Raw genomic sequence first — 27990 nt, 5'->3', positions numbered from 1 at the left:
CCTTGACTTCAGTCCAGCGATCATCTGTACCCTGCCAATATCGTTCATGTATGTCGACGAACAAACGGAAGACACGTGGAGGAAGAGGGCCTTTTCATCATTATATAATAGATGGATTTGGCGATCTCTGTTGCTCCTTCTTTAGTGCCTCTCTCCCGCGATTTCCCGGAGTCGGCTCACTTCGCAAGAGCTCGGATCGAGGGGTTCTCCTTCGCAGAAGAGGAAGGGATTCATGGAGGACGACACCCGGAGCCGCGTGTCCGACGCCTCCAAGCACCAACAGCTCGCTCTGCAGTCCCGATACGGTGGGGAATTTGGTCCCTTTTCCTGCTTTTATTTTGGGCTTGGGATGTACGTTTACTTGAGGTTGTGATTGTGATTTCTATGGTCGGTAGATGTGTACCTTGGGTCGGAGGACATGGATGGCGGGGAGGACGACTCACGGCCAGAGTTCACCTGCCCGTTCTGTTCCGAGGGCTTCGATATCGTGGGACTGTGTTGCCACATCGATGACGAACACCCGATCGAGGCTAGGAACGGGGTATCACTGCGTTCTTCGGGTCCTTTGTAGATGCTGAAAATTGTGCTTCAATTGGAGTTTCCCGAGGAGAATTTCTAGATCTCGGTTTGGTTTCTGGATGGGTTTTTCGTAGTGCCAAAATTGCTCTCTATCTCTCTCCAATCTCTTGCTTTAAGAACTGGCTCCGACTTTGTTCTTAAAATTCTGTTATCGTTTGATATTACGCGAAGAATTTACCTTAAGTAGGAGAGAAAAGAAAAATGCGTCCTCTTATTGAATTTTTTGCGTCTGTTAGGGGTAGAAAAGGTTTGATCTTTTCCACTAAAGAATCATTTTTTCCTCCGTGAATCTCACTTCAAGTGTAGGTTTCCTTTATTTGCATTGATTGTATTTTTGTAGGTGGCTTTGGAGTATATCTCACGGTCTATTAGTATTTGCTAAAAGTTTGTAAAACTTGAATTTAATATCCTTCCAACAGTCGATTTAATTTGGACATAGGAGCTTTAAATGTATGGTCTGTTGTCTTTTAATAGCATAAAATTGAGTACATGTCAGCTAATGCCTTTAACTGGTCATGATTTTCCCGTCATTGATTGATTTTTCAAGTCAGATGAGGTAGGTTGTGCGAAAATCTGAAATGTATTTCGCATGTTGGGTTCTCTGTATTAGATATCTAAACATTATCTATATACTCTTTTATGTTTTTATTCAGTGAATTCCAGCAACTGAAATTAATTGGATGTTTACCATTGTATATTAACCTTTGCAAAATTGAAACTATAACAGAAAAGAAAAACTGTGAAACCCTGATTTCCTTGTTCAGCCCTTCATCAGATTGTCCTACAAGTCAGCAAAATTGTTGCTTTATTTTTTTTGCCCATCCTCTTTAATACTTGCATCTAGAAATGATGTACCACTTGTTTATCTTACAAGTTGAAATGCAACAAATCTGCTGGTGCCTTTTGACTTTCCACTTGACGACCACACTATTATGACAAATATGTTCCAACTGAGTACTTCTCAGTAACTACTTTATTTTGTACCTCTTTCCTTTCTATTCTTGCTTATCATGAGCAAGATTATTATTATTGTAGAACCAGCAATGGCAATCAGAGCGAAGCAAAATTACTACATCTGTATGTTGCATTTTGTCCTGCACGAGACAGTTTGTTGCTTATGTATTGAATCGCCTGTTTTCAGGTGTGTCCTCTTTGTGCAGCTAGGGCTGGCATGGACATGGTTGGCCACATAATGACAGAGCATGCAAATTTATTAATAATATCCTTCTATTTTCATTAGTTATCTGGATTTGACTGTTTGTCTCCTTATATGCTATACTTCATTCTATTTAAAGCTAATTTTAGTAGTAGAAGTTTCCTGTCAAGCAATCATTACTCTGTGTACTTGTTTGCAAATGACGATGTTGTAAATCTGACTAAATTGGTTGGATTCCTTGATAAAAACTTAAGTACGGCAAAGGAGGAGGTTTTGCAAAGGTTCCTTGGGGCATTACTCCACACTCTTATTGTTGAAAAAGGATCTACGTGATGGCACTCTTCAGTCACTTGGGGGTTCTTTTGCTCCATCCAACGTGGCACCTGATCCACTACTGTCATCATTTATTTTTAATTTGCCTGACATCGATCCATCAAAAGATGCACGACCTGAATCCTTGGATGAAGGAAGTATGGTTGACAAAACTTCAGATGAGAAATTGGTTCAGAGGTATCGTACATTTCATTGTCATCAAATGAGTTATTGTTTGAGGTTTTCGACGTAACCCATTTATTTTGTCACATTGTATGAGGTTTTTAGATAGGTTTTTTTTTTCTGACTTGCTGCCTCACACTTGATATTTTCATTTACATGATTCTGTAAGATGATTAAGTAATCTGTTAGATTTACTTCCTATTGTGCTTCAAAATTCAGTTGTTTGTAGAAGCAAATGGACTATATTGTTATAGTCTTGAAGAAATGTTAAGTAGTATGGTGTTTGTATATTATCATTTTTTATTTAGCTTAATTTACTAAATTGTATAATATTGGGTACCATGATATGTGTAGAATAATTTATTTTGCCTTAGCTTAGTTTATTAAATTGTGTGATAAAGTTATTGGGTACTGTGATTTCTGCAGAATCACTTTTTCTTTTGGCTACTTGACATATGGTGCAGTTTATGCTGAAAAGTACTAAAGTGCTCTCTTATTTTATATTTAGTTCATAATTTTCATAAATTTCATTGCTTTATTGAGAATGGCTATACTCCTTTTACAGCTAGACTCAAGTAGAGCTATTTTTTGTTGGAATATTGGGTGGGCAAAAGGTGGTGAAAGAGGGAGAGGCATGAAATTCTTCTATCGCAGGGATTCTATGAGACAATGTCATGAGTTACCATATTAGTTTTTGTTCTTAAAAGTAGTTGTTTACACTAATTAACTCTTATATACATGCTCTTCATATTCTCACCGAATGTAACCATGTGGAAGAATTATACTTCAAGATATGAATATAAAGAATTAAGGCATATTTTAATACTTTCTTTATACGTGTAACTTGATTGATATAATAAGCTCAAATGCACTCTTTATTCATTCACTGAGTGATAAATTACTAAATACGAAGGAGATACACTTACGATACAAGAAAAAGGAAGATCCAATATTTCACAATTGTATATAGAATAACTAGAAAAGTGGAAACAAGGTCAGATATAATTTGATTGTTATGATCTAGTCTACGATAGTTGTTGTCACATCCTAGATTTATAAAAAAAAACCATCATTTCGTTATTCATAATTTACATAAGATTTTTTTTATCTTTAAATTTAAATCGTTGTCTTTATAGCACTAAATATTTTTTTAATTGATAAAAAGAATCACATCTTCTTAGTAGGACCATAAGTGATGAGAAAGTCTCCTCCACCCACGCCTCGAATCTATTACAAAGTAGTAGGTTACTCTGAAAATAAATATAGGATAAAAAAATATCAGTAACCACACATGTTAGTAGGAACATTCGAAAAATTAAAAATAATCTTTAATATTCGTGAAATATATGTAAATGTCAACAATTTAATATGAAATGATAATATATCAATTTATTATGAAACTCATGTATTGGAAAAACAATTATAATTCTTATTGTTGAATCTCGGATTTTGATTATAAAACCAATTGATAAGTGTTTATGATTTAATTTGCGTTTTGAGTGACGCAGGATGTTTCGATCAGGGAGAGACAATTAAAGCAGGAAGAATCATGTTGGGCCGAAGAAAAACATGTCAGAAGATTGGACGTCGGGCCGGAGGATCGGTCGACGTATCGACAGAATGCTTCGGGCCATAGATTCGGGCATCGAGCCAAGAAGAGCGGATATTGCGCCAAGGATATCGGAGTTGCGGAGGTCAACTGGCCGATTGGGCAATAGGCCGCAAGGGAGAACAATGCGCCGAAGAATCAGACAAAGCGTCGATGGACCAATGACATGTCGGACAACATGATTCATGCTTAGTAATAATTGTCTGGATCGAAGTGTATTTTTGTATGTGCAGGATTAACTACAATAGCAAGGTATAAAGCAAAATGAAGTCCCAGAGTCAAGAACGTGATTTCGTTGGGAGTTCGAGAGTTCGTCGGAAGTTCTGCCGGAACCAACCGAGAAGTCCAGGAGCTTGCCAAAGAAGCTTGTCAGAACTTGCCAAGAAGATCGTCGTGAAGTCCAAGAGCTTGCCGGGAGTTCGCCGAAATATTGCTGAGAGATCGTCGGAAGTTCGCCGGAAGCTCGCGCGGAAGAAATCGGACTTATGTTACTTAGATTATGTCTTAGGAATCATAATTAGCACATAATTGGAGTTGGGATTGGGAGGTAATCCTATCAACTTTATTATGGGCCAATTGGGCCCGAAGTTGGATTGGTTTGGGCCGGATTCAAGGCCCAACCAGGGTGTTGAAACCTTGGCCGGCGGTGGCACCGCTTGGGGAACAACACCCCAGGATTCCTGGGCGGTGGTACCGTCGGCAGCAATGCTGCCAGCGGTGGTATCACCCCTGTTCGACAGTGGTACCGCCCAGTACCAGATCCTGCGGTGGTAGTACCACCCAGGAACGGCGGTGGTACCGCCAGTACCCAGGAAACCTAGGATAAGACATTTTTAGGCTCAAGTTTGAATCAACTTGAAGCCTATAAATACCCCTCTCATCCCTGGTTAACATACACAAGCACAGAGAATTTAAAGAGGGAAAAACTCTGTTGTAATCTCTTGAGAATCCTCCTCTTCTAGTCTAAGTGTTAGAATAGTTTGAGAAAGGAGTGAGTGCTTATAAGGGTTGTCTCCTAAACCCGGTTAAAGGAGAAGAGGGGTGTAAGAAGGAGGTTGATCTTCGCCTATTAAAGGAAGATCGATAGTGGATGCCAGTGGTCTCGATGGAAGAGGAATCGGCGAAGTGGATGTAGGTCACGACGACCGAACCACTCTAAAATCTGGTTTGCATTTTACTTTGAGCAATTTATCTTTACTGCAAATCACTTTACCTCCTTACTTGCTTTACATTCAATACGCTCTTACTTTGCTTTCAAAGTTAAGCATTTCCGAAATCGGTTTTATCGTACGAAGAGATTTTTCGGAACCGATTTGAAGACGTATTTATTGCTGCACTAATTCACTCTCCCCTCTTAGTGCCGACTCGTTCCTAACAGTTGGTATCAGAGCCTTCTATTTCTCATTTGGTTTAACACCCAAGAGAAATGGCCCATTTCGGCTTTTAAGAGGGACTTTCTCTTATTCGTCCTCCCTTTTTCAATGGGACGGACTACACTTATTGGAAAACTCGAATGAGAGTTATCTTGCTTTCAATTGATTTAAATTTATGGAATATGGTCGAAAACAAATTTCAAAGGTCTTCTCTTCCGATGAACGATTGGAATGATTTGGAGAAGAACACATTTTCACTAAATGCTAGAGCTATGAATGCTCTATTTTGTGCCTTAGTGTCACGGACTTAGCTGGTTTTGCCTAAGTCGTGCGGCACCCTTGCGTGTTCGTCCGCAAAGGTCAGCCTCCCCGAAGCCTCCCATGGTCCCTTAGGACCCATAAAAGAGAAAACGGGTTAGAGAAAATGCCTTACTTAGGATCCACAAGCAAACATTTTCAAAAACACTTCATAAACAATGCAAATTACAAACAGACTTTACAAGCTCTGAACAGTTGCACAACAAAGGATCAAAATTGTCCACTACAGACCGAAAATCTCTCATAAGTGTCCACATGACACAACCTTTATTTACAAGTCTAAAGCGGCCACCAACCCAACTAAAATAGGACTATTAAGCCTTCGGTCATCCCTCTACATGTTGTGCAAAGTATGAACATACCAAAAGACACGGAGATACATAAGCATTACATCAAACATCCTGTTTAGAAGTTTGTCCGTGACATTCTCCCCCACTTATTCCTTTGACGTCCTCGTCGAAGCCTTTGCCGACACTGCAACTCCTTGCCTTTGCTTAGTCTTCAATCTTCTGCTCCAACTGCAATACGCCTCCTGGCTCCCAGCTGCTCTCTGCTGCTGTTTTTGAGTAGTCGAACTTTTGATCCGCCATGCTGCTTCAACTCGCCAACGACTCTGACTCTAGTGTGGGGTTGGCTGAGTTGTGTTGATCCATGTTGGTTCCTGCGGATCCTCCAGATGAAAGAAAAGATCATCCTTACTATGCGTCAGTCTCTCAAATGCCTCATGCTGCTTGAACTGAGTGGATGCTTGTTGGAGCTTTAACGAGCATCGCCTCGCAAACTTATGAAGTTTTGGGTCCTTCCTCCACAAAATTTGCCCATTGACTCTTCTTTCATTTAGTTGTCACTTGCAAGTAGATTCGCATCACTTTCGCTTTCGATTGGCATTTCGTTGGGAAATGAAGCGGACAATCTACTCTTAGTAGCATTGATCACCGTTGGTAAGGATTTGACAACTATTGTCTTATATTATCTTCGAAGGGTCTTTGAACCTGTGCAGAGCTCCTCTGCTGGATATATAAGAGAATTGGGGTACCCGGTTTCGCCCATTCTCTTAAGAGTTGAGAAGGCAAAGGTTACTTGACTTCGCCCACCTCCTCGAGGTTGTACTTCATGCATCGTGCTGGTTACTGACCTTCGCCTGCTCTTTGCTCACACTTCTGAAGCACTTGAAGTGTTTGCACTCCTTGCTGTCACGACCTTAGCTGGAATTGCCTAAGGCGTGCGGCACCCTTGCGGCCAAACACGCGAACTTAGCTTGCGTTGCCTAAGTCGCGAGTCACTCTTGCGGCAAAGACGCGAACTTAGCTTGCGTTGCCTAAGTCGCGCTTCGCCCTTGCGATCTTGCTCCGCTAGGATCAGCCCACTTTGTAACCTCTCGCAGGTCCCGAAGGACCTGTAAAAGAGAAAGAGAGTTAGATCGAAAGAACGAGCAACGGACAAGTCCCGAAGTCTCGCGAAAAGGAAAGCTTTACAAGCAATTCGTCGAACACCTTGTGTTCACAAGAGAAAAGAGGGAGAGGGGGAAAAGCAAGGCTTTCAAGGATGAACGAACAGCTGCAAGCCCCCAAACAACCGCTCACCTGGTCCCGGGCGCAAAACCAAGTTCCCGTAAAGGTCACGTGCGAACTTGCGAAAGAGTGTTCAACGCCCGGTATATAACCGAAGCCCCATCCAGCCATGTGCCACCCGGGGGGTTCCTGGGTGCTGAGATGGCTGACATTTTGGTGAGCGGAGGCAGCACTCCGCTCACCTCCCGCGGCACGCGAAAACGGAGCCGTTTTGGGCTGTTTTGGGGTTGTTTTGCTCGGTTCGGTGAGCGATCGCTTTGCAACGCTGCAGCTTGTTCGAACTTACATATTTACAAGCAAAATGACCCAAAACCATGGGAAAACATGCTGTCAAGCAGCTGTACATGCGGGTGTGAGCGACGAACGGTTCGTTGAACGAAGTTGTTGCGGGTGCGCGACGACCGTTCGTGACATTCTCCCCCACTTAAACTGTCGACGCCCTCGTCGACGCTTGTTGGTAGTTGTTGATGATGTCTTCTTCATGTCACAGGGCGTCTTCAGGCTCCCAACTGGCTTCAGTTCGGGGAAGCTTTCGCCACTTCACCAAGTACTCTGTTTGCTCCGCTCCGTTGGGTAGCTTTATCTTGCGATCCGCCAGAATGGTTTCCACTCGCTTCTCGTAGGAGGCTGTGATGGGAGGTAGCCGAGTTGGAACACTTCGAGAAGCATCTTGCGGATCTGAATGGTAGGCCTTCAGGTTGCTGGCGTGAAGAACGTTGTGAATTTTGAACCACGCCGGCAGCTGCAACTTGTAAGAAACATTGCCTACCCTGCTGATAATTGGGAAGGGCCCTTCATACTTACGCACCAATCCTTTGTGGACTCTTTTCCTGAAGAATTGGAGTGATGCTGGTTGGAGCTTTACCAACACCAAATCTCCAACTTTGAACTCCTGTGGTCGCCTTCCCAAGTCTGCCCACTTCTTCATCCGTTTTGCCGCCTTCTCCAAGTAAGCCCGCGCAATATCGGCATTTCGATGCCACTCCTTTGCGAAATGGTAGGCTGATGGACTACTCCCAGTATACCCAATTGCCATAGTGTGCGGAGTCGACGGTTGTTGTCCTGTGATAATTTCGAAGGGGCTCTTGTTGGATGCAGAGCTCCGCTGCAAGTTGTAGGAGAATTGGGCGATGTCCAACAGCTTCACCCAATCTCGTTGATTGGCACTCACGTAGTGCCGGAGATACTGCTCTAAGAGCGAATTTATTCTTTCAGTCTGACCATCCGTCTGGGGGTGGAGGCTTGTAGAGAAGTATAACTTTGACCCCAACAATTTGAATAGCTCGGTCCAGAAACGTCCCAGGAACCGAGCGTCTCGATCACTAACGATATTGTGTGGGACTCCCCAATACTTCACTACACCCTTCATCATCAGTCTGGCCGCCTCTTCAGCTGAACAGTGTAGGGGAGCAGCAATGAAAGTTGCATACTTTGAAAACCGATCGACCACCACAAGTATCGATCCAAGTCCCCCTACAGGTGGCAAGCTTGATATGAAGTCTAAGGAAATGCTCTCCCAAGGCCTTTCTGGTACGGGCAACGACTCCAAAAGTCCCACCGGCTTCCGCTGCTCCACCTTGTCTTGTTGGCAAGTAAGGCATGTTCGAACATACTCCTCCACATCAATCCCCATCTTTGGCCAGTAGAAGGCCCTCTCCACGAGAGCCAACGTTCTGTGAATGCCGGGATGTCCAGCCCAAAGGGAATCGTGACACTCTTTTAAGAGTTCACGCCTTAAATTGTCCACTCGGGGAACATAAACCCTATTCCCTTTTGTGTAAACAAGTCCCTCCTGGACCCAAAATCGTCGTTCCTTGCCTTCTTTGATGAGCTGCATCAGGATAACTGCCTGGGGATCACTATACAGTCCATCTCTGATTCGGGAAAGGAAGTTGGAGTGTAACTGACTTGTTTGGCCTATGCCCTCCAGTTGTGCAGCATTCACGCACTCCACCTTCCGACTCAGCGCATCGGCCACGACATTCGCCTTCCCGGGCTTATATTCCATTGCCATATCAAATTCAGCCAGGAAGTCCTGCCACCGTGCTTGCTTTGGGGAGAGCTTCTTCTGAGTTTGGAAATAACTCAGGGTGATGTTGTCTGTCCTCAGCACAAATCGCGACCCGAGGAGGTAGTGTCGCCAAACTCGTAGGCAGTGGATCACCGCTGTCATCTCCTTCTCATGCACTGGGTACCGCCTCTCGGTCTCGTTGAGTTTGCAGCTCTCGTAGGCCACCGGATGACCTTCTTGCATGAGTACTCCACCAATAGCAAAGTCCGAAGCATCTGTATGGACTTCAAAGGGCTCTCCATAGTTTGGCAATTTGAGCACTGGTTCTTCCAGAACAGCAGCCTTCAGATCTTGGAATGCTATCTCACATCTGTCAGACCACTTCCAAGGCTGCTCCTTCTTTAGCAACTCCGTCAGTGGGGTTGCCCGCTTCGAATATCCCGCGATGAAGCGTCGATAGTAGTTGACGAAACCAAGGAAGGATCTCAACTCTGGCACCTTCTTTGGGGTTCGCCATTCCGCAACTGCTTGCACCTTCGACTTATCCATCCGAATGGAGCCATCACCGATTCGATGCCCCAAGAATAGGATCTCAGTCTGAGCAAAGTAGCATTTCTCCCTTTTTACGAACAACGTGTTCTCCCTGAGAACCTTGAAAATCGTCCGAAGGTGCTTGACGTGCTCCTCGAGCGTTTGGCTGTAGACAACGATATCGTCCAAGTAGACGACCACGAACTTATCCAAATACTCCTTGAATAGTTGGTTCATGAGAGTACAGAATGTGGCCGGAGCGTTGGTTAAGCCGAAAGGCATCACCAAGAACTCAAACGCTCCATATCTGGTCACACAAGTAGTCTTTGCTTCGTCGCCTTCAGCAATGCGCACCTGCCAATACCCCGACCGGAGGTCGAGTTTTGAGAAATACTTCGCCTTGCCCAATTGATCGAACAAGTCCGCAATGAGCGGGATGGGATACTTGTTCTTCACTGTTACTTTGTTGAGGGCTCGGTAGTCGACGCATAATCGGAGGCTCCCATCTTGTTTCTTCTGAAAGAGAACTGGAGCTCCGAAAGGTGCTTTTGAGCTGCGGATGAGACCACCGCTTAGCAGTTCACCTAACTGCTTTCTGAGTTCTGCTAACTCTGGCGGGGGCATGCGATAGGGTGGTCTCGCTGGAGGCTTCACTCCTGGCTCCAGCTCGATACTGTGATCCACGCCTCTGCGTGGTGGAAGAGTCTTCGGCAACTCGGGTGGCATAACGTCTTTGAACTCCTTCAGGACGTTCGCCACCACAACAGGTTCTTGAATAGCTTCTTCGTTGAGTGGCTCTAGCTTCATAGCAGCCACGAATGTCAATTCGCCCTTTCGCACCCCTTTCTTCAATTGTAATGCTGAAATCAGTTGGGGCTCCTTGGTTCCTCTCCGAGAGACGGGAACCACGCAGGGGTCATCGCCTCCCATCATACATAGGGAGTTCAAGAACGGCATCGGCACCAACTTCGCCGTATGCATAAACTCCATTCCAAGGATCACTTGGAAGTCGTCCAGTGGCACGGCCATCATGTTGGTGTTTCCGCTCCAAGTCCCGATTTTGATAGGAACACCCTTCGCCAACCCGGAGATTCGCCTGGCCTCCGAGTTCACCGCCTTCATTCGGCTTGGGCTCTTCTCCAATGTCAACCCAAGTCGCTGTGCTTCGCGATCGGCTATGAAGTTGTGGGTAGCGCCCGTATCCACCATTGCACGGGTCGTTTGGCCATTTAGCTTAATGTCCACATACATTAGCTCGCTGCTTCCTGCTTTTTGTGCCTTCGTCTTCATGTTCTCCCCCACTTGACCCCGCATAGCGTTCAACAGACGCATTGCTCCCATTCGGGGTCCTTGCGACTCCTCATCGTCGCTGCTGGATTCTGAACTGCTCGAACTACGAGCAACAGCTTTGCCCTTGTCCGATCGGGGAGGGTGGATGGAAGCCGTCAAAGCATTGAGTGCCTGTTTCTGTGGGTACTCCCTTACCATGTGCGGTCCTCCGCACAAGAAGCATCCTCCCGGTTTTGAGGCCTTGCCTTTCGGGTTCGGCCCTTTGTGGGAGCTCTTCTTCTTCTGTTCGCCCCCGAGCTCCTTCCCTCGAGAGTGTTTTGGAGGGCGATTGCTTGAAGATTGTTTCCTCCTCGCTGGGTCTTCAGAGGAAACGAAGTCGGTGAGCCTTTCTGCAGCTGCAATTGCCCCGACCACGTCGGTAACATTCCTTCGATTCAGCTCCTGCTGAGCCCATGGTTTCAAACCATCAAGGAAGCTGAACAACTTGTCCTTCTCGGACATGTCCTGTATGTCCAGCATCAATGCAGAAAACTGCTTTACATAGTCTCGGATGGTGGTACTTTGGCGGAGTTGTCTCAACTTCCTTCTTGCGACGAACTCTGTGTTCTCCGGTAGGAACTGAGTTCTCAACTCCCGCTTCAAGTCTTCCCATGTGTCGACTCGACACCGACCTTGTTGGATCTCCTCCCAACGAGTTCGCCACCAAAGTTTCGCATCTCCATTCAGATACATTGTTGCTATAGAAACTTTGGTATCTTCAGAATCGGGCCTCGTAGCTCGGAAGTATTGCTCCATGTCGAACAGAAAGTTCTCGAGCTCCTTGGCATCTCTGGCCCCTCCGTATCCATGGGGCTCAGGTGCCCTCAAGTTTTGTGGCGGTGCAACGCGGGTGTTGCCTCCTCCCGCATTTAGCGTTCTCATGAGCATAGCCACCTTTGCCGTGAGTTCCGCCACAACATCTTGTAAGTGCAGCACGGAGTCCTTGGTGTCATCAAACAGTCGGTCGACTAGGGCCTCGACCTTGTCGATCCTGGACTCCGCTTCCTCTTGCGAGCTCTCTACCCCAACAAGTCTTTGTTGGCCATGGTAGAGTTCCTCCATGCTCGCTTCCAGAACATCCAGGCGGGTTTCCGCCGTCGTGAGTCTCTCCTTATGACTCTTTTTCCCAGTTAGCGCACCAGATTGCGCTTCCTCCGCTCGCGGAGAGTTGCCAACTTCTCGCTCATCCTGTTCGCTGCCGCGATCCTCGTGAGCGGCTCCAACAGCATGAGAGCGAGTGTGCACATGCAGCCCACCTGCGGCTGCTTGGGACAAGGGTCCGGCTTGCCCCGTCTTGCTTAATTCGCCACGATGCTTTGCCATGGCGAAGTTGCGAAGTTCGTTCGCTGTTCGATCGAAGAGCTTGCCCGCTCTGATACCACAATGTCACGACCTTAGCTGGAATTGCCTAAGGCGTGCGGCACCCTTGCGGCCAAACACGCGAACTTAGCTTGCGTTGCCTAAGTCGCGAGTCACTCTTGCGGCAAAGACGCGAACTTAGCTTGCGTTGCCTAAGTCGCGCTTCGCCCTTGCGATCTTGCTCCGCAAGGATCAGCCCACTTTGTAACCTCTCGCAGGTCCCGAAGGACCTGTAAAAGAGAAAGAGAGTTAGATCGAAAGAACGAGCAACGGACAAGTCCCGAAGTCTCGCGAAAAGGAAAGCTTTACAAGCAATTCGTCGAACACCTTGTGTGCACAAGAGAAAAGAGGGAGAGGGGGAAAAGCAAGGCTTTCAAGGATGAACGAACAGCTGCAAGCCCCCAAACAGCCGCTCACCTGGTCCCGGGCGCAAAACCAAGTTCCCGTAAAGGTCACGTGCGAACTTGCAAAAGAGTGTTCAACGCCCGGTATATAACCGAAGCCCCATCCAGCCATGTGCCACCCGGGGGGTTCCTGGGTGCTGAGATGGCTGACATTTTGGTGAGCGGAGGCAGCACTCCGCTCACCTCCCGCGGCACGCGAAAACGGAGCCGTTTTGGGCTGTTTTGGGGTTGTTTTGCTCGGTTCGGTGAGCGATCGCTTTGCAACGCTGCAGCTTATTCGAACTTACATATTTACAAGCAAAATGACCCAAAACCATGGGAAAACATGCTGTCAAGCAGCTGTACATGCGGGTGTGAGCGACGAACGGTTCGTTGAACGAAGTTGTTGCGGGTGTGCGACGACCGTTCGTGACATTGCGTTGAGTTAGTTACTGTGATTCACCTTCTCAATGCCATTGAACTTCTAGAATGTAAGAAGTTTTCACCCCAACTTGGAGTAATTCTCTAATAGATTTGGTCGTCTCTGGGATTGTACCGTCTTCTCCATCAACCCTGTCGCCTACTCCACTGAGTAGCAAAGGTACAGCCTCGTTGACACCGGTCTTACGAAGTTCCTTGGCCTCTGCCCTTCAACCTTGTCTCGGTACTTGGAGTTTGCCTATGCATGCTCCTCCTTCTCGGCCCCTTTCACGACCAAGCGCTCTCCCTCCATGAGAGCAAGGGATCAATGACTTTCACGGAAGTCTCGCCTCTACGGTACCATGGCGCTGCCATGCCCATGGCCCTACTATCCGTCGCCTCGCATCTGCATCCCTTTTCTTCACGATCAGTAGATATGTCTCTATGGCACTCCTCCGAGTCTACCTCCATTCTAACTGATGCTTGATTTTGGGCAGCTAAGTCCCTCTGGACTCATCGTCGCTTCCTCGCCCCTTTCGACCCCCTGCTTCAACACCTTTGTGTTCTCCAAGCAGCTCTCTTTGGTCGATAGAAAGACAAACTGCAACTTCCATGCATGGCCTCCCGCCATCACGTTGTAGGATTTGCACCGATTCTGTTCTTCTTAACTTCCTTGGTAGCAACGTTCGCTTACTCAACCTCGTCCTATGACTTGTCGGGCTCCCTTAAGCAAATATGGGCTCTGGAGCAGTCCAACTCTCCAGCTGCTTCGATCATACCTCTGCATGATCAAGTCCCTCCCATGGGACTCACTAGTACTTGCATTCAAACTTTTTCCTTGGTGGAACACAGCTCCCATATGCTGATGACCAAGGCTTTCATCCGATGCAAAATTCGATGCACGCACGAAAGACCTGTCTTTGCGGTACCATGGCCTTCACTCCTTGAATCCATAGCCCTTCTTACCGTCGTGTTGTTCACCGAAGTGGAGCTTCCAATAGCTCCCGATCATACCTCTGTATGATCTAGTCTCTCATGGGACTATGTCGTGTGTATCGCATTGCCACGAACTATTCCACCATGATCTGCCGCACCATGTCGCCTCCTGGTGACATCTCTATTGCATTCTGATCCTTGTGGGATGAACTCGAATTGTGATCCCTCCATGTGTGGCCTCTGCTAATATATCACAGGGTCTCTTCCATCTTCGATTTTGTTCGTTCCTTTGGCAATCGACCTTCATCCACCCGCTCTTGGGTCACACCTAGATGAAGCACCACTCTAGGACAGTCCGTCGCCTAGTAGCTCCCGAAGTCCATCGACTTCGTTGAAAGTGGTGCACCATTGTCTGGATCCTGGGCCTCTGCCCCTACCAGCACAATCTCCGCTGCGTACCGCTTCCTTCATGGCAACTTAAATGGCAACATTGTGGCATATTCTTTAAGAGTACCCGCCTTCGCGTCCTCTTGCCCATTGCCAAGGCCTTCTGAACCCAACTTCGCCTCTGTAAGTTGAGTCGCCTTAGTTCCTCCATCAAATGCTTCTCCGAGATAAGGTGCATGTGCCCAGAAGCTCCTTTCGTCTTTGGCACCATGCAAGATGAGTCCGCTCCGTCAGAATGAAGGACTCATGGAACAACATAATCCTGCTCCTGCCTTTGCAAGAGTTTATATCCTTGACCTTTGTCCAAGGAAAGCACCGTGCCTCCGCTCCATGTTCCATCTTCTATGCTGGCTTCCTTCATGCGGCTTGGGTACTTCGCCAAGTTACACCCAAGTTGCTCCGCTCCTCATTTTTGCATTGAGTTGATTGTGGCCCTCGCACCCACCATTTCACGAGTTAGCCCTCCCTTGAGTCTGATCTCCATATTGACTCCAAGTGTGCCTTCATTTGTGTTGCTTTTGGTCGCTCCCCTACTTGATCTCGCAATGCATCCACCAATGCATTCTCTCAAGCGAGATCATGCGACGACTCCTCGCCGCTCGCTCGGTCCATTGAGCTTCGTGGAGTTGTTGTTTGTTGAGGTACTCCTCCTCAACATGTGCGGTTTGTTGCACATGATTCTCTCTCTGGAGAAATCGGGATCTATCCCTCCTGGATAACTGTCCCGTTGGAGCAACATTTCTCTTCGTTTCTTTCTCTCTGAAAGTTTCGGAGACCATCATCCCCTTCGGACTATCCCGATTTGCTGAACAAACTGTGCATTGTTCTGCCTCCTGCAAACGCACTTGCTAGATTGTGACTCCACGTCAATACAGCCCCCGCTGCATCACTCAAGGCCTAGCAACATGCTGAACTCGCTGCACACTTCATCCTCATACGGACATATCCTTCACATGCCGAAGAGAAAATTTCAATGCTCCATGGCCCTGAGTTTCGGTCGCCTTGGGATGACCGCGAACATTCCATCGTCCACATACAAGCCCATGCATGAGTACCGAATTCTTCGAGTTAGCAATTCCCCTCACCTCTGTGAGCTTTGCACAACTCTTTCGGTCGTTAAGCAACTCATTCCACCTTGCATGGTCTCATCCTTTACCAAGCGCCTCACTTGCCTTGAGCACCATCAAGTATGGTTGTCAACATTGAGCCATAGCTCAAACTCAGCCACTCCAACCTTTGTGTGCTCTACATTCTTTCAAGCTTGCTTGTTCTCGTGGTGCCTCTTGCGCGAAGAGTTGGTCATTCCTCTAAATGCCAATCTCAGATGCTCGCTCTTTCGACCGACACCTTTTCCCTACATCTCCATGCCCGTTTTCCCCCAAACGGTCGCGCGTGTGCTGACTGCCCTCAACGCAGCCCCGCTAGGTCCCCCACATTTGCATGCCAAGTGTTTCTACGAGTGTTTGTCCCGCTCTGATACCATCTGTCATGGACTTAGCTGGTTTTGCCTAAGTCGTGCGACACCCTTGCGTGTCCGTCCGCAAAGGTCAGTCTCCCCGAAGCCTCCCATGGTCCCTTAGGACCCACAAAAGAGAAAATGGGTTAGAGAAAATGCCTCACTCGGGATCTACCAACAAACATTTCCGAAAACACTTCATAGACAATGCAAATTACAAATAAACTTTAAAAGCTCTGAACAGTTGCACAACAAAGGGTAAAAATGGTCCACTACAGACCGAAAATCTCTCACAAGTGTCCACATGACACAACCTTTATTTACAAGCCTAAAGCGGCCACCAACCCAACTAAAATGAGACTATTAAGCCTTCGGTCGTCCCTCTATATGTTGTGCAAAGCACGAACATACCAAAAGACACGGACATACATAAGCATTACATCAAACATCCTGTTTAGAAGTTTGTCCGTGACATTAGACAAAAACGAATTCAATCAGATTTCTTTGTGCGAAACGGCTTTCGAAATTTGGCACATTCTTGAAACCACACATGAAGGCACAAGTAGTGTTAAGGATTCTTAAAGTTAATTTTTTAATGCATGATTTTGAACTGTTTCATATGAAACCAATCGAAACCATTAGAGACATGTACACCCGTTTTACGGATATCGTCAATGGTTTAAAAGCTCTTGGTAAAAGTTTTTCGAATCTTGAACTTGTGAATAAAGTTTTGCGCTCACTTTCTCAAACTTGGGATTCAAAAGTAACCGCTATTCAAGAATAAAAAAACTTGAACTATTTCCCTCTCGAAGAACTAATAGGGTCTTTGATGACCTATGAATTGACGTGCAATGGACGTGAAGAACTCAAGAACAACCTTCCAAAGAACAAGAAGGATTTGGGACTTAGAACAATTGAAGACCACTCGAGTATAAGCTCAAGTGATGGTAAACTTGAACTCCTCACTATGAAATTTAAAAAGTTCATAAAACAAAAATTAAAGAACAAAAAGAACACAAAGAACACAACTACTTGCTATGAACGCAAGAAGAAGAAGATGACTTTGGATGAATCGAGCTCCTCCGAAGATGAGGAAAAAATCAACAAAAGCGAAGTGACAAACTACGCCTTAACAGCTTTTGATGACGAGGTAAACGAAACTCCCTTAATTTATTTTGAAATTACATGATGCTTTTAATGAGTTATTTTTAATTTAGTTTAATTATTTTTCTTGAAAATTGTATGTTTAATAATATAATGAAAATGCTAAAAAAAAATAGGATCATACTTATCATTCTAGTAATTTTGAAAATGATCATGAAAATTGCATGTCTTATGATAAATGAACAAAATGTTAGAATTAAATCTAGTGATTAATTTCTTGTATGGTATAAACAATTATGTGTATTGTGATGATTTTGTATTGCTTTTCGATTTTTGTTGGATGGCTTTAATATGAAATTGTGCATACCTTGAAAACTTAAAACCATGTTTTGATGTCATGCCCAAAGTAGTGATACATAATGATCATGCTTAATAAATTTATATTTCGAAATTATGCATGATGATTTTAGTGATTTATGGACTATCAAAAGTGGCTTTTTCGGTTTTAAAAATGATGCATGTTTTGATTTAGCATAAATGAAAAAAGGCATGCTTATATGAAATAATGTAAGTATCATGCTTGATGATTTTATATTTAAATTATACATGATGATTTAAAGTAATGATGATTTTTGGGTAATTTATGGTTTATTGATCTTGATGATTTCTATTATGAGATTTACTTTTTCAATTTTAAACATTGATGTATTGTTTTCATATGAGAAACTTGAGCATGCTTATATGAAACAAATCACATGAATTAAAACTAAAAAGAGAAAAATATTTTTTTTTAAAATTTTTTTTTCTCTATTTTATCGATTTTTCACTAAGAGATTAATAAAGTTGTTTATGTCATTTTGAATCTCTTGAAAGTAATTTTGATGATTTGATGATTTGAATTTGAATATGTTTTATCTTGATTTTTTAAAATTTATAAATTGAGATTTCTTATGCGTAAGTCAAGATTTTATATGCATGAATTGAAATATTTTTCTCCTAAATTTATTTTACGATTTACTAAAGAGAATATCTTTTTCGATTGATATATTGTTAGTATCATTCTTAGAGTAAGGATGATATGTAATGTTTTAAAATTGTGCATGTCGTAAATTGAAATTGTAATGATGCACAAACATATTGAAATAATGATTGAAATATTGATGTAATTATAAATGATGTTTTGGTATTATGCTTATAATACTTTAACTTATGATAATGATGCATGCAATGATGAAATATTCATGATGAAAAATTATTTGAACATTCATGACTTGGTTTTTCATCTTTGTTATTTATCCTTTGTCATGATTTGAAAATTATTGTAAAGGGAAAAAGAGATACAAAATTGTATTCTTCCCTTCTTTTTGACAATGACAAATGGGGAGATTGCTAGCTAGCTTGTACAAGTCAAGAAGATGCAAAACATGCTAAACTTGCACATCTAGCAAAATTTATAAACTTGCAAAACTCAAGAAATATTGCTAGCTTGCATGATGATATATGGAGATAGAATTGCTAGAAATGCAAAAATGCTAGCTTACACGTTTTAAGTAGATGCAAAAACACGCTATCTTGCATATATCAAAAGATGTAAAAAGTTTGCAAAAAACTCACTAGCTTGCATAATGAAAAACTTGATAGCTTGCTACATGTAAAACATTATATCTTGCTAGCTTGTTATCTTGCATTATTTTTCAAAAACTTGTTAGCCTTCATACTTTAAAGAGAAGTAACACTTGTCAAATTGCTAGCTTGTATGTTGTAAAATAATGTAAAATTTTGCTAGCTTGCACTTTGCAAAGGAAGCAAAAATGGTACTTCTTAAAAGAGAATAAAGAGCTTGCTATCTTGAACATCACTATCTTGCCAATCTCAGGAAGCAAAACATGTAACTTGCACATTGCAATAGAAAGCAAGAATCGCTAGCTTCAACAAGAAAGCTATCTTGCATTTGCTTTCGAAATTTTTGCTAGCTTGTATGTTGTAAACTTGCTATCTTATTACCTTGCTTATCTAAAACATGATAGCTTGCATAATGTAACACTTGCTAAATTTTCTAGCTTACAAATTGCATGATGATAAAACTTGATATTATGTTTTTCATGCAATGATTTGAATTTATACTCCAAACACTTGAAAGTTGGAATTTCTCCTTTTTGTTGATGACAAATGAGAAGTATGATCATGTTATGCATGATGGTGTGTTGCAAATATTCATGATGAAATTTACAATGACTTGAATTTAGCTTGAATTCAAGGTTCTATCAATATGGCATATTGATAGGGGGAGTTTGTTTGAACTCCGGGAGTTAAGGTTAACTTCGTCATCAATTGGTTGTTATCATAAAAAAGGGAGAGATTGTTAAATCTCGGATTTTGATGATAAAACCAATTGATAAGTGTTTATGATTTAATCTGCGTTTTGAGTGACGCAGGATGCTTCGATCAGGGAGAGACAATTAAAGCAGGAAGAATCATGTTGGGTTGGAGGAAAACATGTCAGAAGATTGGACGTCGGGCAGGAGGATCGGTCGACGTATCGACAGAATGCTTCGGGCCATAGATTCGGGCATCGGGCCAAGAAGAGCGGATATTGTGCCAAGGATATTGGAGTTGCGGAGGTCAACTGGCCGATTGGGTAATGCCGCAAGAGAGGACGATGCGCCGAAGAATCGGACGAAGTGTCGATGGACCAATGACATGCCGGACAACATGATTCATGCTTAGTAATAATTGTCTGAATCGAAGTGTATTTTTGTGTGTGCAAGATTAACTACGATAGCAAGGCATAAAGCAAAATGAAGTCCCGGAGTCAAGAACGCGATTTCGTTGGGAGTTCGAGAGTTCGTTGGAAGTCCGAACGTTCGTCGGAAGTTCTGCCGGAACCAACCGAGAAGTCCAGGAGCTTGCCAAAGAAGCTTGTCGGAACTCGCCAAGAAGATCGTCATGAAGTCCAGGAGCTTGCCAGGAGTCCGTCGGAACATTGCCGGGAGATCGTCGGAAGTTCGCTGGAAGATCGTCGGAAGAAATCGGATTTATCTTGCTTAGATTATGTCTTAGGAATCGTATTTAGCACATAATTGGAGTTGAGATAGGGAGGTAATCCCATCAACTCTGTTATGGGCCAACTGGGCTCGAAGTTATAGACTGGTTTAGGCCGGATTCAAGGCCTAACCAGGGTGCTGAAACCCTGGCCGACGGTGGCACCGCCAGGGGAACAGCACCCCAGGATTCCTGGGCGGTGGTACCGTCGGCAGCAATGCTGCCAGCCGTGGTACCGCCCCTGTTCGACGGTGGTACCGCCTAGTACCAGGAACGACGGCGGTACCGCCCAGGAACGGCAGTGGTACTGCCAGTACCCAAGAAACCTAGGATGAGACCTTTTTAGGCTCCAAGTTTAAATCAACTTGAAGCCTATAAATACCCCTCTCATCTCTGGTTAACATACACAAGCACAGAGAATTTAAAGAGGGAAAAACTCTGTTGTAATCTCTTGATAATCCTCCTCTTCTAGTCTAAGTGTTAGAATAGTTTGAGAGAGGAGTGAGTGCTTGTAAGGGTTGTCTCATAAACCCGGTAAAAGGAGAAGAGGGGTGTAAGAAGGAGGTTGATCTTCGCCTATTAAAGGAAGATCGATAGTGGATGCCAGTGGTCTCGACGAAAGAGGAATCGGCGAAGTGGATGTAGGTCATGACGACCGAACCACTCTAAAATCTGGTTTGCATTTTACTTTGAGCTATTTATCTTTACTGCAAACCACTTTACCTCCTTACTTGCTTTACATTCAATACACTCTTACTTTGCTTTCAAAGTTAAGCATTTCCGAAATCGGTTTTATCATACGAAGAGATTTTTCGGAACCGATTTGAAGACGTATTTTACCGCTGCACTAATTCACCCCCCCCCTTAGTGTCGACTCATTCCTAACACTTGTGTAGTGATAGGGACAATTTTACCTCATGCTAGTTCATCTGTCATCGAGGCCGACACCTAAGTAGGGCTCCAAGTCGCCAGCCCCAAAATGACACCGTAGTGCGTCCCGATATGCCTGCCCCGTATCAATGACTGGCAATAACTGCCCTACCTTATCAAGATCAGAGAATGATTAGACAGTTCACCTAATTTTATCTCAGGCTAGCCAGTAAGAAGGCTCAGGGATCATGTATAAAAAGGAACCCATCAGCTCATACTGAAGGGGGTCTCTCTACATATTAACTCAGTCATACAACTCATATTGCTTTCTTCTCCCCTTCGCCGACTTAAGCATCGAAGGGGTCACACCGGGTAACCTCCGGTGCCGACCTATCATGCAGGATCGTCGGCCGCCCGAAGACACCCGAACGACTCAGCCCCTGAGGATGATTTTTCCCCATGCCAGCTCATCTGCCACCGAGGCCGACACCTAAGTAGGACTCCAAGTTGTTAACCCCAAAATGGCGCCACAATGCATCCCAATGTGCCCAGCATCAATGACCGGCAATAACTACCCTATCTTATCAAGATCAGAGAATAATCAGGCGGTTCACCTAATCTTATCCTAGGCCAGCTAGTAAGAAGGCCCAGGGATCAGGTATAAAAAGGAACCCATCAACTCACGCTGAAGGAGGGCTCGCTACACACTAACTAAATTATACAGCTCATACTGTTCTTCTCCCCTTTGTTGACTTAAGCATTGGAGGGGCCGTGTCGGGTAACCCTCAGCATCGGCCTGTCATGTAGAATCATTGGCCGTCCAAAAACACTCGGACGACCCAGTCCCCAGGGAGGAACCTCGCAATCAGGAAGATCTCAGTCCGCCTACCCGACCATCCTGAACTGGGTCCTCACTAACAGAATGGCTTCCGACCGAACAACCTATGTGGTCTCACCTCACCAAGTCTCCCACGCTAACCAGGAAGAGGCACCGGGGAGCTTGCACCTTTGGTAGTGGACCAATCGTGCTGACTCATCAATCAACAGTATTCTTGACACCATCATGTAGTAAATAAAATCATGCATCAGTCACATGCAATACATCTCGATGACATACATAACAGTCAAATAACAAAGTTGTACATCACACCTGATGATGCACTCTCCCAACAACGAATGGAAAGGTATACTTTACGAGATTGATTCCTTCCAACAACAGATGAAGAAAACCTATATCGCACCACTAACAGCAGATCCAGTGGTATCCCTCACCCACCCAAGTGGGGACATGTTCCTTCCAACAGCAGATGGAGGAACTCTTTAATCGTCACGTTTGACGGCTCGCTAATCTCCGAAGGGAATTACCCTACTTGCCCCTAGTAGAGATATATAGTCAACCATGACCATTTATTTATATTCATCAATTCATTCATGCATGCAGTGAAAAAGTAGTATGATAAAATATTATAAGGAACCATGCTTGATGTATGACCTACTAGACTATGTCCATTAGTGGCTTCGCACCATGATGGATCTATAGTTTCTTTCATATGTTGCACTTCTAATGTGGACCACTCAGCATATTCACATACATATACTACATTGTCACGAACGGTCGTCGCGCACTCGCAACAACTCCGTTCAACGAACCGTTCATCACTCACACCTACATATACAGCTTCTTGACAACATGTTTTGTCTTGGTTTTGGGTCATTTTGCTTGTAAAAATGTAAGTTCGAACAAGCTGCAGCGTTACAAAGCGACCGCTCACCGAACCGAGCAAACCAGCCCCAAAACAGCTCCGTTTTCGTGTGCCGCGGGCTGATTTCTGGAATCTGCCTTCGCTCATCAAAACGTCAGCCATCTCAGCCCCTTGGAACCCCCTGGGTGGCACATGGCTGGATGGGGCTTCGGTATAGTACCGGGCGTCGAACACTCATTCGCAAGTTCGCACGTTGCCTTGACGGGAACTTGTTATCGCGCCCGGGACTCGGTGAGCAACTGTTTGTGGGCTTGCAGTTGTTCGTTCAACCTTCTAATGCCCTTGTTTTCCCCCTCTCCCCCTTTTCTCTTGTGCACGCAAGGTGCTCGCTGAATTGCTTGTAAAGCTTCCCCTCTTTTCGCGAGACGTCGGGACTTGTCCGTCACTCGTTCTTTCGAACTAATCAACTTTCTCTTTTACAGGTCCTTCGGGACCTGCGAGAGGTTGCAAGTGGGCTGATCTTTGCGGAGCAATATCGCAAGGGCGAAGCCCGACTTAGGCAACGCAAGCTAAGTTCGCGTCTTGACCGCAAGGGTGCCTCACGCCTTAGGCAATTCCAGCTAAGGCCGTGACAACATGGTGACAATTACATAAATATCATCAATTTAATCTAAAAAAAAGAGAAAACCAATAATCATTTCCAAATGACACCTTTAGATAAAACTTTTATATTCATCAAATCATAAAGATATGAGACATCAATCTTTCAATAGTCTTCAATCAACCAGAACCCTAATTGGAATAGCCCAATTGACTTGAACCAAACTCAATTTAGTTAGGACATAATAGAACTAATCTCAAATCCTTATAGAACCTATCTGGAATCACCCTAGATTAATATAATTTAAATTTGATTGATAGAACCAGTCAAGTTCGTCTAGAATCACCCTGAACAGGCTTGAACTGATCAAACAAGTTTAATTCAGTCAACTAATAAGCTCAAACCAATAAAATGAGAAGAAATTAGATTATGTCACATAGTGCTAGCCCAAGTCGAACCGACTCACTTGAGCCTTGGACGGGTCACGTGCGCTGCACATGTCTGTCCAAAGTAGCAGGTTGGGTTGAGGTACAATAGGCTGGATAGATAGGCGACGGTGTGTCTCTTGTCAGTCGCATAATTGGGCAAGCCTAGCTTTACGGGCTAGGCTTGGCCTTACTCATGAGTTGGGCTGAGCCTTACCACTGAACTGAGCTACACTTAGTTCGCAGGGTGACTTGGGTCATGCTTGACTATATAGGTTGGGTCATGCCTGGTCACATGAGTTGAATCGTGTTTGGCCACATGAGCTAGGTCATGCTTGGCCTTATGAGTTGCATCATACCAGACCACGTGAGCTAAGCTATACTTGATCACATGGGCTAGGTTATACATAACCATATGGGTTGGACCATACCTGTTCACATGTGCTGTTCTAGTCAATCAACTTAGCTCAGGTCAGACCCCGTATTGACCTCTCTTATTAAATTAAATTTTAATATTTTCATAAGTACTTTAAAATATTATAAAATAATAATTAACCTCAAATATATTCTTTTTCATAAATTAACTAATTTAGATTCATGATTCCAAAATTAAAACTAATTAAATCATAAAATTCATGCTTAATTTCTTGAAACATAAATATGTCTAATTTAATGAATTTAAATTATTCAATCTAACATCATAATTCAATGATCATTATTTATTAATCATAATATTTTAAAATTAAAATATTATTATGCATCATACAAATAATAATTCTAACATCAAAAATTTTAAAAATATAAATAAAAATTGATAAGGAAAGAATAGAGGATCCTATCTCTCCTCAGGGATTCTCTCATCGGGAATCCTCTCCTCAATCCTTCTACCATGAGGCTTAGTAAGGAATGAAAGAAGGAGAGCCCTCTTTATATAAGGAGAAAATGAGCTTTCCCCGAAAGATAAGCAATAATTTAATTTTTATTTTTATCTTGCTTTCACACATAAAGATAGAATTGTAATATTTATTTCTTATGGTTCACACACAAAAATAAAATTTAAACTATTTACTTTTTAAAAATCTCATCATTCATTAGGAAATTAATCAGTTAATAATTTAATTGTTTGAACAAATTCCTAACTTGTTCACTTGGTTAAGAAAATCAATATCAACCATTTCCTTAACTATAATACTACACAAACAAGGAAGTTAATAATTTAAATAAGGTAATACGTTATTTATGGTAATTTGATTTATGTTAAGGGAGAAAAAATCATCCATGATTACAGTTGTAGACTGAACTCATCATTAGTTGGCCATTTTCCATTGGTCAAGTTAGATCTTTGGTTTGATAAGATGACTGGGTTATTTGGTTTCTTCAGCGATTCTTTTTTAGTTTTGAAGTGTGCTGAACAAGTTCCGTTATAGTTATGTTTGCACTTGGGTTGATCTCATTCCAACAAATCTAGCTTGCAAATTTGATTTCCCAGTGGCAAAGTGACCAACCAGAGCAATTTTGTATCATTATCCCCAACCCGTGCTCTTCATCTCCATTATAATTCATTGTTTGAACTTTCCTAGGATGCTACTTTAGATCAAAATGTTTATATTGCCATTTGTTGTCAAACAGTCAGATATATATCCTGGTTTGAACTCTGATGTCAGAAAGGTTTTTTTTTTATGCATCAATAAAAGTTTACATGGATAAATATCTGATCATGACAATGATTTGTCATTTATCTTCTATTACCACTATATTTGTCATTTATCTGCAATCAATTGGCTACTATTTGTCATATTTCAATTTGGTGCCACCATGCTTTCTTTATTTGGGACATCTGAGCTTTATTACTGGGTATCCAGAAGAGTGAGGATGATAACCAATATCTCAAATTAATGATATAATCATTTGCTTAAGGAACTAGGAGTTTTAGTGACAGATCTTTGATCTTTGTTGATTTCCTGGACATTAGCTTGGGCATAGGTTAACTATCATTATAATAGGCTAATACTCGCTGCAGAAAGTCGGCTGAGGCCAGTTATTTGTTATGTGAGTATTCAGAGAGATGATAGAGTCTTGTTAATGCTTCAAAGTTCCGACTTCTGAAGAAAACAGTGACCAACATAAATCGTAGGCTGTTAATGGACTTCTATGCAGGAAACACAATCTGCTAGGTTACTGTATAGGAAAACTTATATTAGCCTCTTAAGATCGATGGAATTAGCGAATAACCTGGACACATCTCAGGCCACATGTTAAGTGAAATGTGATAAAAAAAAAAAAAGATTCTTCTTCTACTATCTATAAAATATTGCTGAAAAGACCAAAACAATGTGAGATTTATGGGCCACAAGTACATTTGGCAAAAAGTTCATGCATGCTAACTTCATATGCTTTGAACAATGAGGTAATTTTATTTCTCTGTGTTAGTCATATTTTGATATCAGAAATCGCTTAGCCCTGTTTGATGCTGTTGGGAATGTTAGAGATATTTGAAATTAAGCTTCCTAGTTCCCATCTTGGGCATACGGTGGTGTTTATCAATTATTTACTATCTTTTATGATGATCTAAAATGTATGTTCTAAACTACCATAATGACTTTGGCAAAAGTAAGCTTTGCATGGTTTTTGTTGGTATATTGGAGTTTGAAGAGAATATTAAGTCTTAATGCATGGCACCTCCGTGGAGATTTTTTAGTGATCTTTTAAGCTCATGTTATCTGCCCTTGACTAACGTTTCTAAACCTTGTTTGCAGCGTTGTGCCATCTCCGATATACAAAGATCAGGTAGAGAGTACTCGAAGGAGTGAGTTTGTGAGGCAGATTGTGATCTCCACCGTATTCGACGAAGATGCATTATGAAGATACCTAACACTCATGTTGGAATGAGCAGCGGATGGTGCAAAAATCTCAAGTTGGTTGGTGGTTGCTGCCATGTTGATACCAAAAGTGAACAAGAGATTCTTATACACGATATATACAAGATTCAAGCATGGAATGTCTTATAAATGGTTGTAGTATCTATTTTATCACCCATATTAGGGGACCGAAGTAGGGTGTTTTCAAGCATTCTTGTGTATGATAGAATATAAATAGCTGCTTGCTGTCTCGTTTCTGAAGACATTATTCGTCCTGGATATTGGACTGAGGTTTTTGTAATATGTTCTTTTAGCTAACTTGTCTGAACTAAGTTGATCGGTGCAGGTTGCATATGATCAAATAGCAGTTCGGTCAAGCTAAGAACATCAATCAAGCAACCTGGAACAGTCAATGTGTATGTAAGGTATTGCTCAATGATCTAAGTGGCTTCTGATTCAATCAATACGCATCAGTCTGACAAATGGATGTTCTTCTGATTCAAATATAAAATCACAGGAACTCCACGATTAGGAGTTGGTCATTTATCATCATTACTCCATGCACAAGTATTGCTCAAAGATGGAGTTGATGAGGTACTGCGGGCAGGCGGGCACGTGATCCAAGTGAGGAGGGTTTTAGTCCCACATCGCCACGGCACAGAGGGAACACAGGAGGGAGCGTTATAAGAGAAGAGCGAGGGGCGGCTGTTTTCCATACTTACCTGGACGGGGTCGATGGGCGATCAAGAAGGCTCATGGCCTAGGTCAGCGGCTTCCATTGCACTTGGGAGGCGCGCTGGCTTACCATCTCCCCAAGTGGGAGAGTGGACGTCATAATTTGTGGTAGAGGGGGTACGCGTACGCGCGGCCCCTGCCAAGGCAAATCGTAAGATATTTGGGAGAATTATTTTGCATTAAATTGTACCCGATAATAGATAAATCTTTAAAATATTACATCTTTTTTATCCTGATAATTTTGCATGTTTTGTAATAGAAATTTTTAGAATATGTTCAAGTGCATCAAACTTAAAGTAGTGTCAGAATTTAAATGTTATTTTGATAATTTCGGTTATGCGATACAAGAAATATATTTGTAAAGTTTATTCTTTTTATGTAACTAGAAGTTCCAATATCAAAAAATATTACGAGTGCACGAATTTTTTTAATTAAAAAAAACAATACATTAAGTTGGAACTAAATAACTGAAAATATCAAACAATTTTTTTAAATAAAAATATCGAAATAAGTCGATGTGGATTCGCAAATGTATCTTTAAAATTTCAGAACATTTTGATTGCTATGTGACCGTAGGGTTTTTTTTTATTTTTAGTAAAAAATAATGTATCGTATATAAAAAAATTAATTCTAAAGATTCATATTTTTACAAGTGTTTGTGACTTAATTGGAAACTCAA

General features: G+C 43.0%; 1 protein-coding gene and 1 non-coding gene across 3 annotated transcripts; both read left to right on the top strand.

The window, feature by feature from the left end:
• The first annotated feature begins 123 nt into the window (after nucleotides 1–123).
• Nucleotides 124–27577, top strand: LOC103973821 (protein DEHYDRATION-INDUCED 19 homolog 4). 2 transcript variants are annotated; one of them, XM_065104164.1, is made up of 6 exons: nucleotides 124–305; nucleotides 396–541; nucleotides 1721–1798; nucleotides 1989–2245; nucleotides 26475–27001; nucleotides 27094–27577. In XM_065104164.1, the coding sequence occupies exons 1-5, from the start codon at nucleotides 233–235 to the stop codon at nucleotides 26578–26580; spliced, it is 660 nt and encodes a 219-aa protein (XP_064960236.1). In that variant the 5' UTR covers nucleotides 124–232; the 3' UTR covers nucleotides 26581–27001; nucleotides 27094–27577. The 2 variants fall into 2 exon arrangements, with proteins under 2 accessions (XP_064960236.1, XP_064960237.1); XM_065104165.1 differs by lacking the exons at nucleotides 26475–27001; nucleotides 27094–27577 and adding an exon at nucleotides 2796–2814.
• LOC135611450 (U1 spliceosomal RNA) lies at nucleotides 27291–27450 on the top strand. The gene has a single exon (XR_010486583.1). It is a non-coding gene; the product is annotated as a U1 spliceosomal RNA (small nuclear RNA).
• Nucleotides 27578–27990: the final 413 nt, after the last annotated feature.

This window comes from Musa acuminata, chromosome BXJ2-4 (genome assembly GCF_036884655.1).
Source record: "Musa acuminata AAA Group cultivar baxijiao chromosome BXJ2-4, Cavendish_Baxijiao_AAA, whole genome shotgun sequence".
NCBI classification, from domain to species: Eukaryota; Viridiplantae; Streptophyta; class Magnoliopsida; order Zingiberales; family Musaceae; genus Musa; species Musa acuminata.
Note: the sequence above shows the minus strand (reverse complement) of the source record. Positions and strands in the feature narration are given on the sequence as shown.

What these genes read in the sequence shown, in the direction of transcription:
- LOC103973821 (XM_065104164.1), top strand. Translation starts at nt 233, where the DNA reads ATGGAGGACGACACCCGGAGCCGCGTGTCCGACGCCTCCAAGCACCAA. An exon ending in AGCATGCAAATTTATTAATA is followed by an intron (nt 1,799 to 1,988) that starts ATATCCTTCTAT and finishes ATAAAAACTTAA; the next exon opens with GTACGGCAAAGGAGGAGGTT. An exon ending in GATGAGAAATTGGTTCAGAG is followed by an intron (nt 2,246 to 26,474) that starts GTATCGTACATT and finishes CCTTGTTTGCAG; the next exon opens with CGTTGTGCCATCTCCGATAT.